Source organism: Protomyctophum bolini, assembly GCF_963924005.1.
Source record: "Protomyctophum bolini genome assembly, chromosome: 16".
In the NCBI taxonomy this organism is placed as follows: Eukaryota; Metazoa; Chordata; class Actinopteri; order Myctophiformes; family Myctophidae; genus Protomyctophum; species Protomyctophum bolini.
The window spans coordinates 10,938,444-10,957,601 of NC_137877.1; the positions used below are offsets into that span (position 1 = coordinate 10,938,444).

The following is a 19,158-nucleotide window of genomic DNA, read 5'->3' on the forward strand; positions in this document are numbered from 1 at the left end:
TCTACATCTGACCTCAAACCCACCCTTCCTTCCTTTTCGATGTCTCTCTTTTGATTGATACCTGTCCATTCAAACTCTAAAAGTTATCAGTGCAGCGGCTGCAGCCGTAGTTCTCAACAGGCCCGAAAATGAAGGCCCGGCCTATACCTAGGCCCTCATCAAACCCTGTTGATCTGACCCCCCCCATGCCAAAGCGCCAGTGCTCGCCCAGCAGTCTGCTGTCACCCAGGCGGATGCGTTACCGGGCACGCGTCTTACTGGTACTAGGTACATGCTGTGGATTAAGTTGAAGAATTGACATTAAAAGAATAAATAAGTGACATTACAAGAATGAATACACAGAATTAATGCTCCCAAACGGATTGATTACTTCATCAAGCTGTGGATTATCCACCGTTTATGTATCTAACATCTCCGTAGCTCAAAGAGATGCAAATTATCCTCTATGAAGTTTAGCTCACACAGTCCTTTGATACTCTTACACTTTATTATCTCACTCACTCATGTTTTATCCCCAACTGACTATTTCCATAGCTCATTGATGTGTGCTTATTTTTTTCTATAGATCCAGTATCAGAAATGTCCTCACTTTAAAAGTTGGGCAGAGAACAAAGTGGAGAGATTTGTGCAGAGAAAAAAGTGAAGAGATTAGGGGCATTGATTCTAACGATGAATTAAAATGACATGCCGCCTTTGAGCTTCGTAAGAATTAAATTCACTGATCTCACATTGCTTTGCCTAGTTGGAACACCCCACTCTTGGATCTTGGTACATGGAACTTCCTGTTAACTACAGTCTGGAAGAAGTGTCCCTGCACTATTTTTAAAGTAAAGATACGGTCCTACAACCAATTTGTTTAGTTTATTTATTTTCAAATAGTTAAAAACACAGTAACAAAAAATAAGAAAGATAATGTGCCGGAGAGGCCAAAAGAAACCAAACAGGCGGTTACCAGGTGGTCTTGCTAGGCGAAAACCAAACAGAGGAATACATACGTACTAAATCATGGTGACAAAAAATAATGACGTTTTGAACATGGTACCAACGGTAATAATAAATGTGTTCCATCGGGTCAAACAGTCAGGGTGCTACTATTGAGCATGTTGACTCACTGCCTGAAAAGGCTTTGCTACAGGAACAGGCTTGAATTAGTATCATTGGTAGCACCTGTGAAGGAAGTAGCATTACAAAACTATGTCAATATGACTGCTGTGAAAATGGTGTACAATATAGTCTGGAGATGACAAAAATGTCACAGTCAAAAGCTAAGGCACTGACAAGAGACTCCTGAATAACTGCTATATTGCCTAGGCTCCATATTTGGAGGAGGTGCTGGTTTCTGTATCCATAGATGGACTCCATTACTAGATAGTAGATACATGCATGCTCTTCCAAATTATCCACCATTTATGCATCTATTATGTTCGAGGACACTTGTTATGCTAACTGTGTGTGAACATAAATTATTGTGTGCGTGCGTTCGTGTTTGTCGTCACGGCTCTGAAATGTCAAGTGGGTACATTTGGGCTGTTGTGTAACAGTACTTGTGGCTGTCGGTACAGTGGTTTGTTGCTGCAGGAACTCTGTCTGCCCACATGTTGTCCAGCCACCCTGAGACATCTCAAGCTCATTTGCACTTCATCATACAACCGCAACGCCACGCGTCAACACTCTACAATGCACTTGTACAGTGAAGTGTTAATTAGGCTGGAGTTTAGAGTACTTCAGAGGCACGTGCTCACATACGTATAGGCGCCCGGCTACTACAACACATCTCACATGAGTACACATGCAAATATAGAGTAAGTGTACCGTGTGTACCGTCCCCAAGCGCAGTCATTGCATGCATACAAAGACCAACTCAACAACCGTCTCATACACATACCTGTGCTGACTTACACACACATAAATACACTTGGTTCTCTGTGCCACAACAATCAATTATTCAAAAGGGCCCGTTTCCCTCTTCTATCCGAGCTCCTCATCTTCAGAGTTGTCACTTTGCTGAAAGATTCATCAGTGTGTTTACTAAACATGTCCTTTTCAGAAGCATGCATACATGGCTGCCGTCCAACTGCCTCTTGTCTGCCCTTCCCTTTCTCTTGCCCTCGCTCTCTCTCTCTCTCTCGCTCTCACTCTCTCTCTCCATCCTTCCATCTGTCTCTTCATGTGTTCTTCCCACAGTGGAAGCAGGAATGTCGGCCTGTGTTTCTCAAACTGGTCAGTGCTTTGGCTTGGCTTTCTCGAACTTAGACTCCCTGACACCCCCCCCCCCCTCCCCTTCAATTCAGTACAATGTTCTCTCACTTTATCTGCTTTCTCACTCTTTTCTGTCTGCCTTTCTCTCTTTTGCTCACATTCAATTTTCCATAAATGTGTCCCCTCTCTCTCCTCTCTTCTCTTCTCCTTCCTTCCTCTGTGACTCTCTCATCCTTTCTATTTATTTTCTCCTGCTCCTCTTTCTCGCTTTCCTGTCCCTCCTTTTTGAGTGGTGCTAGCCACTCATATAGACAGCAATGTGTGTCCCTGGCTGGCTGGCTGGGTCTGTCCGAGCACGGAAATAGCATTTGTTGACCACCAAGTGTCACTGTTGCGCAGCCTAACACACACGCACGCACGCACACGCAGGCCGGGGAGGGAGGGCTTGTACAGTACAGCACCACTCAGTTCAGACGGTTCCGATTTTTCTATTTTCTTGAGCTCTGCCCCCCACAGCTCCCTCTCTCTCTGTGTGTGTAGAGACGCAGAGGAACACTTCAGGGAGAACGCTGTGTGTTTGTCTATGTGTGTCTGCGCGTGTGTGTGTGTGTGTGTGTGCGTATGTGTGTATGTGTGTGTGTGTGTGTGTGTGTGTGTGTGTGTGTGTGTGTGTGTGTGTGTGTGTGTGTGTGTGTGTGTGTGTGTGTGTGTGTGTGTGTGTGTGTGTGTGTGTGTGTGTGTGTGTGTGTGTGTGTGTGTGTGTGTGTGTGTGTGTGTGTGTGTGTGTGTGTGTGTGTGTGTGTGTGTGTGTGTGTGTGTGTGTGCACAGAGCAGAACCAGAGAGAATTTAAGCCATTATGTACGATGTAACAATCGGTCCCCTTGACTTGGACGCATGTCATTACTGTGGATAAGGGGCCCTGGGGGGGCCACATCAAAATAACCCCCACCACCACAGGCCTCTCCTGTGCTGTTGTCGGGAAGGGGATGAAGAAGAAGAGAGGGGATGAAGGGCAAAGGATGATGGGGTTGAGAGAGAGGGAAGATAAAGGGCATGAAGGGGAGTGGGGTAGACTGTAGTCGAGTCCCGCCCGTGGTTCTGCCTGTCTTCGCACCCATTGGTTGCCGTTTCGTGGTTGGACAATAATCCTTTCTCTCTGTCCACTACCCACTGAAATAACAGGTTTTTCAGTAGCTTCGTAGTGATATTCTATGCATCCAATTCTTATTTTAAACTTGGTGTCGGTAAAAAGGATGTGTAGCATGGTGACTGCAGGGCATATCATGTTTGTTTTTAGTTTTTTTCCAAAAATGATGTTTTAGCCAATTCAACATAAACAAGGCAGAACCAGGGCGGAACAAGGCAGAAAGAGCCTGCTGGTTGGTCAGTCAGGGACCAATCAGAAGTCTGACAAAGGGTGAATTGACGAGAGATTTCTATCTATCCCTGCATAGATAGAAATAACATTAAATGGGGGTCCGTAGACTAATGCATGTGTATAGCTGAGGGTCCTTGAAATTAAACGGGTTGAGAATCACTTCTAGAGCCGTAAACTCTTATGGGGGACCCTGGTGTATGTTTTCAAATGGGGGTCCGCAGGGCTAATGAGTGTCAATTTGGGGGTCCTTGACATGAAATAGTTTGGGAACCACTGCCGTAGGAGCTGAGATAAAACAGAACGAGTGAGAGTAGTAAACAAAGTGAGGAGAGACACCACGCTAAGGAAGACTTTCTGCACAGAGCTTTGGGAAGGTATAAAAGGAAGGGTCAGGATTCAGGAAAGACAAAAGACTTGTGCCGGACTGCCGCTGTGCCCTTATCTTGGGTTAGCGCCTTACCCTTTTATCCTTTTATAAGGCAAGATATGGCCCAAGGAGTAAGAAGAGGATGACAAAGAAAGGGCTTAGAGAGAGCAACAAACGTCTGGAGAGAGGGGTGGCAGATTTAAGGGTTAGGGAGGTGAGACGGTATATGACAGGAGAGGTGTCTGTCTGTCTGTCGGGCTCTCTGTCTGTCTGTCTGTCTGTCTGTCTGTCTGGGCTGTCTGTGTGTCTGGGCTCTCTGTCTGTCTGTCTGGGCTCTCTCTCTGTCTGTCTGTCTGTCTGGTCTCTCTGTCTGTGTGTCTGTCTGGGCTCTCTCTCTGTCTGTCTGTCTGTCTGTCTGTCTGTCTGGGCTCTCTCTGTCTGTCTGTCTGTCTGGGCTCTCTGTCTGTGTGTCTGTCTGGGCTCTCTCTCTGTCTGTCTGTCTGTCTGTCTGTCTGTCTGTCTGTCTGTCTGTCTGTCTGTCTGTCTGTCTGTCTGTCTGTCTGTGCTCTCTGTCTGTCTGTCTGGGCTCTCTCTCTGTCTGTCTGTCTGGGCTCTCTGTGTGTCCTTGTACTGACCGAATGGGTTTCATTGATGTAGCCAAAAAATGCGCGCACACACCGGATCACCTCGGCATTAAATGTATTAAAAGATCAACATTGATCCTTTGATAAATTCAATGCAGAGGTGAATTCCTTCTCTTTGTGGATGTACTTTTGGGGCTTTGGATTCCCTGCGCGCGCGCACACATGCACGCACACATGCACGCACGCACGCACATCCCACATTTATTTTAGGAACTATGATTATTTCTCTATGTGTGTATATTGCGTGTGCGTTTGTCTGAGAAGGAAAGCCTTGTTCCATTAGATACTACTATATATGAGGGAAGCCTGGCTCAGATCCAGGGAGTGACCATAGCTTGCTAATGGCTTGTGTGTGTGTGTGTGTGTGTGTGTGTGTGTGTGTGTGTGTGTGTGTGTGTGTGTGTGTGTGTGTGTGTGTGTGTGTGCATGTGTGTGTGTGTGTGTGTGTGCATGTGTGTGTGTGTGTGTGCGACAGCCTGTGGTGAAAAGATCTGTGATTAAGGCCAATCACGCCCCAACCTCTGAAATGCTCCAGCTTGCACAGTCATCCCCCCCCTCGCACACACACACACACACACACACACACACACACACACACACACACACACACACACACACACAAGCCATAATGTTATAATGTTGGTTCATAGTGCGTCCTGAACCGAACAGTTCAATACGAATATAAGTTATAATGTCAAGGAGGTGAAACCAAATAATTGTACTTTTGTGTACTGGTATGTGAGACGAAGAATCTCTTGAAGCTTGAACGTCCACTCTGTGTTGAGGTATTGACTCGGTGTTGGACCAATTATGGATCAGGGCCCGTGCACTTGAAAACCCGCGGCCCACCCATCTTATTTTTGGTTAGGACAAAACATAATTTTGTTGGTGTAGGTTAAAGCACTATAGCAATCATCGCATCACATCGCATCATTCATCGAGTGACAAAAAGAAAATCAACCATGGTGCTCGATGGAAATAAAAAATAAACGAAAGTAGGGCTGCTGCTTCAAGGATCAGTGGGACTGGAATACTAAAGAAAAGGCAGCGATCCGAGCACTCAAAAGGTTAACCTTTTGAGTGCTCGGAGCGCCGCCTTGTCTCTCTCCAGCTCTGTACCATTAAGGGCGATTCCTCAAAGCGACCTCGCCCTAAAGGGAGAGGTCGCATGCACGGCACGCATCCGCCTCGTTGACAGCAGACTGCTGGGTCGAGCGCTGGCGCTTTGGCATGGGGGAGATATTCCATATCAACATGGAATGAATTCTGTACTGGCCATATGTCTTGGCCAGAGCATGTCTTGAGTGTACAGGGTTTGATGAGGTCAGATCAACATATGATATGTCAGAACAGGTCAGCTCCATATACTGTACAGTATGGAGATCTAAGGGTGGACATTCTCTTTTTCGGGCCTGTTGAGAACTCTAGTTTTCGCCGGCGCTGGCTGCTGGCTGCACTAATAACTTTTGGGCAGGCCCGTCTAGAGTTTAAATGGACAGGTATCAGTCAAAAGGGAGACATCGAAGAGGAAGGATGGATGGGGAAGGATCGACATATGGAATGTTAGGTCGGAACAGGTTCTGACATTCCAGATGGGCTTCCATATGGGCTTAATTGCGACTGCAGATCGCATTTACTGTGACATCAGATGTCATAGTGATGTCACAAGACATGGGCACCATATATGGGGGCTTTCCCTGTATGGGGATTTTGAGTGATACACTGACGGGAATTGCACGTTTCCATAGTAAATGCGACCGTTGGGCGCAATAGCCTACTATAGTATAATGTATATCCTATATACCGGTAGGACCTATATTTTAGCAGTATCGCAATGAGTCACTTTTCAAGGTTTTAAAGAAAATATACCATGACATCTTTTTACATCGTCATATATTAATGTTATATTATCATTGATATCTTAGTGGTTTGTTTACCGCATGAGACACAATCTTCTATTTGGATGCATCACTCACACAGTTATGTAGATCAGTGGATCGCAAATAAGGGTCTGCATATCAATTGTGGGTGTCCTTGTTTGACGTGAAAAGGTTTGAGAGCCACTGCAGTAAATGAATACAATGCATGCCACGCACATTTTATAGGTCCCATTCATGCATGCACATGTCCTTAAGCACACATGCACCCACACATGCGCTTAGTGTAGGACTATAGGTATTCATGGGCTGTGTTGGCACACAGAAATGAGCACACATACACACAGACTTTAGTCACAGTATAGGCGGGGGTGTTCACTCACACATGGAATGATTAAAAATATAAAGATGATTTAAAGTAGGCAAACATTCAGCAAGAATAGCAGATCTACAAGCTCTGCAATGCATCTGTTTTCGGCAAAGGCATTTGATGTGGATGGGGGAAAAGGAGGGGGCCAAGTACAGACCCCTGGGTGCCCCTTGCAGTAAACGAAGTATATTATGTTAACCCTGTAATTACTGTGCTGATAAATCACTATACTTACTCGTGTACAATCATACAGTAGTTGTTCTCTCATTTTCTGATTTACCTTCTCTCTCTCTGTGTGTGTGTGTGTGTGTGTGTGTGTGTGTGTGTGTGTGTGTGCGTGTGTGCGTGTGCGTGTGTGCGTGCGTGCGTGTCTTGCTGGATCCAGCAGGATGCCTGTTTCTGCCATGTGTTTTGCAATAATCCGGTATGGGGCTGTTCTACCCTGCACAGTAAAACCCTTGGTATGGAGTGTACAAACGGACCTGCAAGGAGTCCAAGGACCATCTTGTTCCATTTATACAAGCTTGGTTTTAAATTAAAGCTTCTTTAAGAAAATAAAAAGTAATTTGAACCAATCTGTATGGTAGAGCTCTCATTTTTGAACCGTGCGTGCACACGGTCATGGGTTCGATCCCGGCCGCGGCCAATTCAGCGTATAAGTCGCACGACTTTGGGTGCGGCAAGTTGTGTGTTAAGTAACTGGGAGCTGATCGTATAGGTGTGGCGCTCCAGATCAGCAATCTATGTCCCAGTGGTCTATAGGCAAGGCATTGGTTCTCAACATTTTTACTGTACCACCTCAGAAAATATATACGTAACGGACGGACGGAGTGCAGAACATACTCTCTCCCCATGCCTTCGGCCTGGTGGAGACAATAAACGTTCTTGGCTGATACCGACAATAGGCCTCTCCTATACCAACTTAGTTATTACTTTAGAGTATATGTTAATGCAATATAACTAACACAGCTAGTGGTTACTCTCTTCCATTGAGATATTTAAACCCTGTGGTTGGGTGGAGTGGGGCGGGACCACTACTGGTTGAATAGCAGTATTGCCTGATGCTCAAAGCCTAAGATCTCCCCTGCACAAGCCAGCGTTCCTTCTTACCTCAACTGTAGAAATATCAGGCCACATACGGGACACAAATTTCAACGCAGCTTTAACACCGAAGATTACTTCAGTGTTTACTGTGTGCATCAATGAAGCTGCGGGATGCAGTGTGCTCTCTCTCTCTCTCTCTCTCTCCTCTGATTCCATCTACCGTGGTTGGATTGGCTCGCCCGCTCTATGGGGCTGTGGATGCCCGGTGGCTCGGTGGTAAATCCAAGGCCGTAATCTATTGTGGTAATCTACTGCTGGTTGTGTGGGGGGGGATCATTAGCAGGATCAGAGTATCATGGATGGTTGGGAGAGAGGGTGTGCTGCCTGGATTAATGCTAACCCTAACGCCAGGTGTTGTTAGTGTTTTAGTTAGGGAAGGGTAATGGAAATGTGCCTGCATCTGCGTACGCGTGTTGGAGGGAGAGAGTTTTGATTTAGCATGCATTCCGTTTGTTAATACATGCATGTTTGTACATGTGTTGTCTAAAGCTCGACCCACCGAGACACACACACTTCTGTCTTTTCCCACTTTTCCATGCTCATGGTCAGGTTGTGTTGTTATTATTTCTCTGTGTATGTCGTGTGTCCGCTGTCCGTGTATATTCTCGGGCCAGCGCTTCACGGAAAGGGAAACCACGGAGCTGGGTTGAAAACGCATGGGTCGGGTCGCTGATGTATCGCGTGCTCCGGAGCACTGGCGTAGGCGGCGACTCCGCATGCTCCGTGTGCGTCACGGACTCACGGTGTATGACTTGCCCAACTGAACTGCGCACGAAGTTCGCAGTTACCGTCTCAATTGTGTATATATATATATATTGATTATGGTTGAGTAATTGGGTTAATGATGTAGTCAATTAGTGGAAGTGCGTGCATGTGTGTGTGCATGTGTGCGTGCGTGCGACTGCACGTGTTATTGTAAAATGTATTCTTCTAGTCATGGCTCATTTACCGTAGCCCTCTTAGGTCATGTTGCCAGACTAATTGTATAGGCTGTGGAATGACAATGTGCAGTGAAGAGCTGCGATGATGTTTAGTGGAGGAAGGTCAGGGGCCATGTTTGCGTTTGTTTACATTTTTTCTCCAAAGTCGTTCAAATGCTATTGAATTCACCTATCTGCTCGCACTGTGGCTGTCTCACCTTCTGTATATTATTGTGCGTGCCTGATATTGTGTGCTTGATATTGTAATGGTGCCATCTGCTATGCTTGAAACAAAGGCCTAATGTCTCTATCCTTCTACTGTAGCTAGCCCTACTTTTATAACTCTCCACTCACTGTCTGTCTTCCATTTCAACACCCCTTTCATGTCTTATCTGTCCTATGTCTTATCTGTCCTATGTCCATGTCCTATCTGCTCGCACTGTGGCTGTCTCACCTTCTGTATATTATTGTGCGTGCCTGATATTGTGTGCTTGATATTGTAATGGTGCCATCTGCTATGCTTGAAACAAAGGCCTAATGTCTCTATCCTTCTACTGTAGCTAGCCGTACTTTTATAACTCTCCACTCACTGTCTGTCTTCCGTCACTCCATTTTGATGAATAGATTAGAGAAATGGGTAGGACTACGGGGGACTGCATTAAAATGGTTTGCCTCTTACCTGTCTAACAGGAGTGCTGCTGTGGCCATAAATGATCATATGTCTCTTCCTCTGCACATGCAGTTAAAACATGGCATGCCCCAAGGTTCAATATTTGGTCCCATTTTATTTTCTTTATACATGCTTCCACTTGGTGTTTTAATCAGTAATTTTAATCATGTGTCTTAACACTGTTTTGCTGATGACACCCAGCTGTATTTTGCTTTTAAACCCTCTGATCATAGCAAATTGTCTATTTAAAAAAATTGTCTGTCTTCCATTAAAGCCGGGATGGCAGAAAGTTTTCTCCAATTAAACCCGGACAAAACTGAAGTCCTTATCATAGGCCCAGATACTATATGCAATGACATAAAGCAGTCCCTGGGTCCTTCATCAGCACACTTCACAAAAGTTTCGAAAAACCTAGGAGTGTTATTTGACCAGCAAATTAATTTCGAGCCACATTATAAAAAAAGTGTTTCTTTCAGCTAAGTAACATTTCCAAAATCAAGTCGCTTTTAACCCCTCGAGATCTGGAACAACTCATTCATGCTTTTATTTCTTCCCGGCTGGACTATTGCAACTCATTATTCACTACCCTCAGTCGCTCTTCAATACATCGCCTCCAGTTGGTGCAGAATACAGCTGCCAGACTTTTAACGAACACTTTTAGAAGGTCTCATATCACCCCTGTGCTTGTTGCTTTACACTGGCTTCCAATTGACTGCAGAATTGTTTTAAAAATTGTATTAATCACTTTTAAAGCTCCCCATATCAAATGTGAGAACACTGAGGTCTTCAGGTAAAGACCTGCTCAAAGTTCCTAATACAAGACTAAGAACAAAAGGTGATTCCTATATGGAATGAATTACCCCTTTCCCTAAGGAGGGCAGAATCTGTCGAGACGTTTAAAAAGCTGCTAAACACCCATTTGTTTCAAAAGCACTTTTGTCTGTAATATTGTCTATATGTACTGTACTGCATGTTTATATATATATGACTTCCTTCCTTTTTGCGTTTCCCCTCTCACTTACTTAAAATGTCCCTTATTGTCTCCACCAGCAGTATAGAATCATATATGATTGATTATAATTATTTATTGATCATAAACCATAACCACCTAAGCCCTATTTTATGCTTTTAAATAGCACATATAAGCTCGGAACAACGCATGGCATTGAGACATGTTGGGGTATAGAAGTATAAAGTACAAAACGAATGGAAATACCCAAATACCTTGAAATTGCACTCCCATACAGTAAATATACCTCAATGAATGTACTTTGAGACACTGGGAGTGAGACATAAAGGGAGAGTGACGGGAGAGAGAGAGAGAGACACACACACACAGAGAGAGCATAGGGTGGGTTCACTGGGTTGGGGATTATAACCGATAGATGTCCCTCTAAGCCAAACACAATGCTGCATTAAAAGCATTATGGGAGCATTGAGGACGTTGCCATGGTTTCCTGGAGGGCATCGTGTGTCGCCGTGGCAGCCAGGGCGTCAGCAGCGCTTTTCTCTTTTTTTTTGCCCACCGTGCCAGCTAGCCACCGACGACACGTATGCAGATGTCAGACACGCACGCACGCACGTATACACGCCACTTTAACCCATTCTGACCTGAGATCAGATTCTGACGCACGGAAGAATGGTGGTTCTTTAATGCATTTTGACCTGAGATCAGATTCTAAAAAATGTCTTAAATCCTGACAGTTTAAAAAAATAGCAGAACTACAAGCTCATAGCGCGCCACCGAGTGGCGCGCTATGAGCTTGTAGATCTGCTATTTTTCAATAGCTAAATTACAACATAATGCTAACATAATAAACACCAAAAGGGGTTCCCTCGCAAAATGGGTTAACTTGACATCATTATGGGCAGAGATTAAAATAGGGTGCATCCACGGGATGCACTACTGTACTGTTTTTTTATTCTAGTTTATTTTGCTAGCTTTAGTTATAATAATCATTTCTTCTATTTTCTACATGAATGTAGCCACATTATAACCATATAAAATGAAATGGGAGTTAATTAGTTAAATGCTGCAATTTGTAAAAAAAAATGCAAAATATGACTCCTAACGTCGTTGAAGTGGGAGTCATAAAATGTCCCTGGGACTCATCTAAAAGACCATCCCTGCATCCTGGGACTCATTACATTGAAAACCTATTTACAACACTGTATGGGCACATTCGTATTTAAAAAAATGCACATTTTATGACTGATCTACAGACTCAAAATGCGTCACAATGTGACTGGTTGTGAGATTGTGAGTTTTTTGTGGTAATTATTGTCCGCTCTGACGGACACAAAGCCCCTCCCCACCCTCGCTCTGGCGTGTCCACCTAAATCCATGCTGACCTGCTTTAAACCTGTCTGTGTTGCACCTTCGCTGACCACGGCCTCCCAATCGAATAAAAAAGTCATTATATGAGAACAAAGACAAACAAGTGGCTGCTGGTCTGTATTGGAAACTGCTCTCTGTGTCTGTCTCGCTCATTGGAAATCAATACGTGGTTCCTCTCTCTCTCTCTCTCTCTCTCTCTCTCTCTCTCTCTCTCTCTCTCAATTCAATTCAATTCAATTCAATTCAATTCAATTCAATTCAAAGGAGCTTTATTGGCATGAGAAAACATACGTTTACAGTGAGTAGGTTTACTTGAGGATGTTTAACCCCCTTTAATTCCGAATTAAAAGTTAAATCCTATTAAACGTTGTCGTGTAAACACCTAAAAAAAACTTAAATCCGAATGAAAATGTGTGTAACTGACCGGATTATTTATTCCAATGTTGAATGCGATTGAGAAATCTTTTGACTCATGTATACACTCATTCGGATTTAAGTTCATTCTGGTCTTTCTGAGCATGCTCATTTCCAAGGCGCTCCAACTCGTCTCCAAGGCGCTCATATCCAAGGCGCGCCGAGGAGTTTTATTTGCACATGGAGCGCGTTATTTCGTGCATTTTGCTGATCCAAAATCCACACAAAAACGTGGAGCAGCAGCAGTGATGATGATCGCCCTGATCTGTGCGTGTTCAAAGATCCAAACGTCCCGAGTTGATCATGATCACTCTGATAACATTTGATATAGACTAGCCTATGTATCTGGATTGCTGCTGTAGGCTACAGTGCAGTGGGGGACTCACAGAAAGACAGTGGAGGAGAGGACACAATGCCGTCAGCCTGCTGTTCAGTGATCTCACACACACACACACACACACACACACACACACACACACACACACACACACACACACACACACACACACACACACACACACACACACACACACACACAGTCACACACACACAAAGTCCCAAGAATATGCTATTATCGCTATAATGTCCATCCTATCCCCTTAAACTTGGAATAGGCTATAACTTGCCTATTCCAAGTTGCAACCAAAACGGCTTTGCAGTTTTATTGCATTGATGAGCAGCTGCAATCAATCTAGTATTAAACACCCAATTTATTCTCTGGTATAGCCTGTTGCGCCCAGAATATATAATGCCTTGTGAGGCGTGCAGCTCAGAAAAGTTGATAAATGCGATGTCCCCCCCACTCTAATTGTGTATGTGTGTGTGACTGTGTGTGTGTTCAACAGTCTATCTCTCTATCTCTCTTAAAAATCACACATGTGAACTGAGTGGTACAATCCCCCCCCCTCTCTCTCTCAATTCAATTCAATTAAATTAAATTCAATTCAATTCAATTCAATTCAGTTAGCTTTATTGGCATGAATGTAGTAGCTACAGTATTGCCAAAGCATGAAGTTCAACATGCTTCTCTCTCTCTCTCTCTCTCTCTCTCTCTCTCTCTCTCTCTCTCTCTCTCATTAGAGACACAGCACTACCCCTCTCTCTGTTTCTGGCGCCCCCTACTGGTATTAATAAGTCACATACTCGTGCTCACTTATACAGGTACACAAACAGGTACACGGACATTGCTGGTTGTAGGAGTGGTTGCACCACTCAAAAATAACGAGCAACCTTGACAATAATCAGTGTGTTGCGTGCCCTGGCCGTGCTGCAAAGTTGACAGCAGTATTTCTATGTTTTGCATTATTTTGGATATAAACATTTGCGTGATTTTCAAACTCTCTTTGAGCGATTGTAATCCGTGGAAAGTATATGTCTCTGATGTCTTGGTACAGTACAGTGGGCAGACGGTTAGGAAGTCTCAGATCAGTCTCTACTTCGTTTTGTGTGCAGTGGGTGCATATTCTGTCTTCTCTTGGGATCTAGGTTTGCCTCATTTCTCAATCGTAAGACTGTGTTGAACTAATTCTGCATGTTGTGCTCATAGGGTGTGATTCTTCCATGTGTGGGGTTCTGCATGTTGTGCTCATAGGGTGTGATTCTTCCATGTGTGGGGTTCTGCATGTTGTGCTCATAGGGTGTGATTCTTCCATGTGTGGGGTTCTGCATGTTGTGCTCATAGGGTGTGATTCTTCCATGTGTGGGGTTCTGCATGTTGTGCTCGTAGGGTGTGATTCTTCCATGTGTGGGGCTGGGTGGGAGTGGTTGTTTTCAGAGCTTTCAGTGATTACTATAGTGTAAAAACTGAACCGAAAGGAACCTTATGGGTCCATTTGTACACTAGCAGCGGTTCACAAAGGAACCTTATGGGTCCATTTGTACACTAGCAGCGGTTCGCAAACCGTTTTGGCCGTGCACCCCCTGTTACCTCCCGACCTAGCGGACGCACCCCCCCACATGGAAATATAAATTGCATAAGCTATATAGAGACATACATTTCCTATTTATCCACATATATGCACATAATATGAACCTGATATGGCATATACTATGCAGCATAGGCTATATTCTGCATATACTTGGGCATAATATAATATAATATTATATTATATAGGCATAATATATTTAAAATAACATAGCACCACCACTAGCCCTTTTCATGTCGCGCACCACCTTGAAGGCGCTCGCGCACCACGAGGGGTGCACGCGCCACAGTTTGGGAACCGCTGCTCCAGAGTGTACAAATGTAATGTAACATTCAGGGTTTTACTGGGTTTTTACACAGTGCCTTTTAAAAAACGAGGGGATTGTAGTAGGCCACGAGAGTATAAAAGAGTATAGGTCACACCTGTCACAGAGGATGTATGTTCTTCCTCGGAACACACAGAGCTCAGGTTGCCCCTCCATGCTCCTGTGACGTTCATTATTGATCCGGACAGGTTACCGTGTCAGGTTACCACTACTGTATGTCTGGCTCAGTCACGCATAGCGCTTGGCCCATGTTCACAGGGTCATGCGTTGATGAGTTCACAACACAACAAAACAAGCGTCCCTTCCTACAGTAACTCCACCCTGGTCTTTTAAGACATTATATACTGTTGCTGCCCTTGGACTGGACTTTTTTTTTTCTCAGTTTTACGTAATGCAATAAATACACTGCACTGCTTATACGCAGAAACCCGCAGCCTGGGGTCTATATGCTTTGTAATATGTCAATAGGTCATTTCGCTAAAAGTATTATAAATGCATGTCACATTATGAGATTAAAGAGAGGGCGTGCTTTGCTGTGTATAGTTGCTGACTTGCTGATGCATTGTCATTGTGTGTAGGCTGTAGCTGAGTGGGAAGAGAGGTTGTCTGGGAATCGGAAAGGATCGACCTCTGGCTTGCCCAGTCTATGTCGATGTGTCCCTCGGCAAGACTCTTAACACTGCCCTAACGGCTCCCTATATTAATGGCATCCACTATTCCAAATAGTTCAAATTTCAGGTACCGGTATGTGCAAAAAACAACTAAAAGGTACACAGTTGTCACCTGAGAGCAGTGGGTTGGCTCAGTAAGAGCACTGCCCTGTCATGATGAAACTACCTCGTCAGTGAAATACGAAACAGTCCTCCATTCACTGATCACATACAGTCCAATAATGCGTTGTGCTTGTGGGGTGATATTATTTTCGGAGAGGTTTAAGCTTCATTTAGACATAGTTGTCCCACACTGCAAATATAGCCGATCTGCAAGCCCAGAATGCATTATGATCTGCGACTTTCTCCATATAAATCAGGCTTTGCTCTGCATCTCATCTCATCACTTTATGCACTGTTCTATTGGAATGAAGAATTGCATCGTCTTTCTGCTTCACATCATGGGTCTGAGCCAATGGAATAGATTATAATAAATCTGCTGCTCTGCGTAGGCGGCTGTGGATTGAATTATATTTCATTATATAATATTATAGACCATTACATTTTATTTTATTTGGAATAAATATCCAAATATCCAGGGTTTCCATTTGAAATGCTTACAAAAGACATTTTTGACACAGTTGAAGGATACATTTGACATCATTTCAGATATCCAGTAGGCAATATGAATACAAAATAATAATTCCAGTTCTTGGTAGTTCAGCATCACAGATGGGTAGCTGTGGGCTGATGGATGGAGAGAAGAGCAGGGCTACGCAGTGGATGCATGGCGTGTTCTCTATAAGCAGCACTCAATGTATTCTGGACTGTCTCAGCTGTCATTTCAGCCCAGAGTCCATACATTACTGCAAGTCAATGGAGAGCTAATAAGCTAATAAGCAGTTGCCGGTGAGCTCATAGAAAAATCCAGCTAATGAAAGTTACCTAGCCTGACATTTGCGCACCACCCAGTGACAAAGCTGCCAATCAATCTGTGTTGTTAGCTGGATATGGCCAGGGGCAGGAAGCAAACATGCACACACACAGAGCACCCCCTGCTGAGGTGTGTGTGTGTGTGTGTGTGTGTGTGTGTGTGTGTGTGTGTGTGAGTGTGTGTGTGTGCGTCCGTCCGTCCGTCCGTCCGTCCGGTAATGTGTGTGTTTGCGCGCGCCGCGCACGCCCTGTAATGTATGTGTGTGTGTGCGCGGACGACCTGTAATGTGTGTGTGTGTGTGCGTGCGTGCGCTGTAATGTGTGTATTATCTGTGTGAATGTACAGTATGTGTGTGTGCGTGCGCGCAGCTTGTTCACTTGGCTGCTAGTCAGTGCTATGAGTGGTGCTATATTACCAAGAGGAAATGAAGTGGAAGGTTTCAGCCAAGGTTTTGAAGAGGGGCACAGATTAAAACAATAATTGGGTGAAAGCCAGTTATTTCAACTGTCTGGCAGGTTTGGAGATGAGGACACAAAAATAACTCATGGTCTCACGGGTAATATTGACAACAATTTTGTCATCCAATATGTCTGATGCCAGGCATGCTGTTCCTGCACTTTATTATGTAGAAAGAAACTGTACTTCAGATTGCTGGCAGGATCTCGCCCCTCCTGGTTTTATGGTCAGACTGAAAATGCATGCATTTATACAGGGAAATGTAGACTGTCTGAAATGTTTGACAACATCACAATTTAACAATTTAATTACAATGTACATAGCAGATCTTCCACCTCAACAGCACCTCGATCGTGACGCTTTGGGAGCTTTTAGATGCAGTTACAGAACACAGAATGAATAAAGGTGCATTTTTAGTGCTGTTTAGTTTTATTTTTTCTACACGCAAGAATTTGTTAATAATAAAATCTGACGTCTTTCAATTTCGCAGGATCCTTCGGTACAAAAAGTGAGCAGTGGAAGGAAGAAGACGGTGTCCTTCAGCAGCATACCGTCTGAAAAGAAGGTAACTCAGCTGACAGCCTAGCCACACCGTGACAAATGTCTCAATGCAAAACAGAGCAAAAACACTGGAATACAAGTCAAGATTTCTGCTTTGTTTTTTTTTGTTTTTTTAATGAGTTAATAGCACAGGCAGACTCTTCACATACTAGAGCATGTCTGAAATAAGTGTCAGAGCTGAAATCGACATGTAAATATGAAATAAATGCTTAAACATGTAGCTAGGTATAATGTTAGAGACCACAGAAGTGAACCTTTCAAGCCTGTTTTCTCAACTCGCTGTTTTCTGCAAGACATTACTCTATAAGCCATATCTCCAAAACTAGTGGGCCAAACTGAACAACCAATATGTCAATTTGAAGCTATGATTCCCTGCTTTCATATGACATGAAAAAATCCAATGGCAGTCTCTCAGTCAAATTTGGTCACATATGCCTCACCCTTTGGAATCTCGGTTTTGACCCTGGGCTAGGTGAGCAGTGCGGCGGACTGCCTGGCGTTCATGCAGGGCGGATGCGAGCTGAAGAAGGTCCGGCCCAACTCCAGGGTCTACTGCCGCTTCTACACCCTGGACCCCGACCTGAGCTGCCTGCGCTGGGAGCCCTCCAAGAAGGACGGGGACCGCGCGCGGCTGGACATCTCCGGCGTGCGCGAGGTCCGCACCGGGAAGAGCACGGAGACCTTCCTCCACAACGGGCCGCTGTCCGAACACCTGGCTGAGGAGGCGGCCTTCTCCATCCTGCACGGAGATGACTACCAGGTAAGGAAAGGAAAGGTACTATGTTTACCCAGGGTAACTGGACTAAGCTCAAGAACTTGTTTACAGCCAGGCCCTGCTCATAGAACACTTCATGGTAGGGGTTCAATGCCTGGTCCAAGGGCACTTCAGCGGTGGTAATTTTAACGCGCCGGTCCGGGGATACGAACTAGCGACCTTCCGATATCAAGACCGCTCTGCAAACCGTTCGGCCACCGCTACCTAAACAGGTACTGTGTATAGACCACTGTTTCCCAACAGTGGGTCGGGAACCCATGTGTGGGTCGCGGACACATTGTTATTATGGGTCCCCCTTGGTTTTTAATTATTATTTTTCAAAACATTTTCAAAAAACATATCCCAAAAAAGCAAACATTATCATCAATTAATAACGACTAGCTTTCAGTAATGTCATGAAGAAATGAAAGAAAAGTCCAAGAAATTCTATAAATAAGAACAAATATTTAAGAAGTACTGAAAGTAGCTGATCTACAAGCTCACAGTGTGGTGCGAAGCGACACGTTGTGAGCTTGTACATCTGCTATTTTCACTAGTTTGGGTCCTGGGCGAATTATACCTTTTGATATTTGCCTGTTTTGGGTGACAAAAGCGGAAAAGTTTGGGAAGCACCAATGTTGACGGTCACACACACACACACACACACACACACACACACACACACACACACACACACACACACAAGATACTGTACGCTATTTCCACCAAATGAAATGATTATGTGTTCGCCATTGCTCTTCTTCATTGTGACCTTTGACATTTCTGACCCAAAAGCTAATCCTCTTCCCTGAGCTTTCTGATCATTCCCAGTTTCACGACAATACCGGCCAGCCTTTCTCAAGTAACTTGAGAATGGTGATATCTGAGCTTCATTCGTGTCCTCATTTGTTACCAGAAATGTCAATGTGTCAACACACTCATCCATCGTTCCACCCCCCCCCCCCCCCCCCTTAACCCTCCTCCTAGTCTCTGGATCTGGTGGCGTTGTCGGCGGACGTGGCCAACATCTGGGTGACCGGCCTGCGCTACCTGGTGTCCCACCCCTCGGTCGTCAGCGGAGGAGGAGGGCTGAACGAGGCGGGCGGCCTGGCGGTGGAGGGCAGCCTGGGCAGCAAGATGAGGAGCGAGTGGCTGGCCTCGGAGTTCGCCCAGGTGGACGAGGACGGCTACGGCATCGCCCCGGAGGACGTGGCGGTGGCCACCATCTGCAAGCTCTGTCCAGGCATCAAGGAGGCAAAGGTGTTTATTGG

At 44.8% G+C, this 19,158-nt stretch overlaps 1 protein-coding gene across 2 annotated transcripts in view; it reads left to right on the plus strand.

Moving 5' to 3' along the window:
* The window catches only part of plcl1 (phospholipase C like 1), an 83,390-nt gene that overhangs the window by 41,909 nt on the left and 22,323 nt on the right, over positions 1–19,158 (plus strand). For both annotated transcript variants that reach the window (XR_013965517.1, XM_080785687.1), the window contains exons 2-4: positions 17,063–17,137; positions 17,606–17,893; positions 18,875–19,147. Coding sequence is in view for 1 of the 2 variants with exons in the window: in XM_080785687.1 (XP_080641813.1) it covers positions 17,063–17,137; positions 17,606–17,893; positions 18,875–19,147 (636 nt within the window). In the remaining variant the exon portion in view is untranslated. The remainder of the gene's footprint in view (positions 1–17,062; positions 17,138–17,605; positions 17,894–18,874; positions 19,148–19,158) is intronic.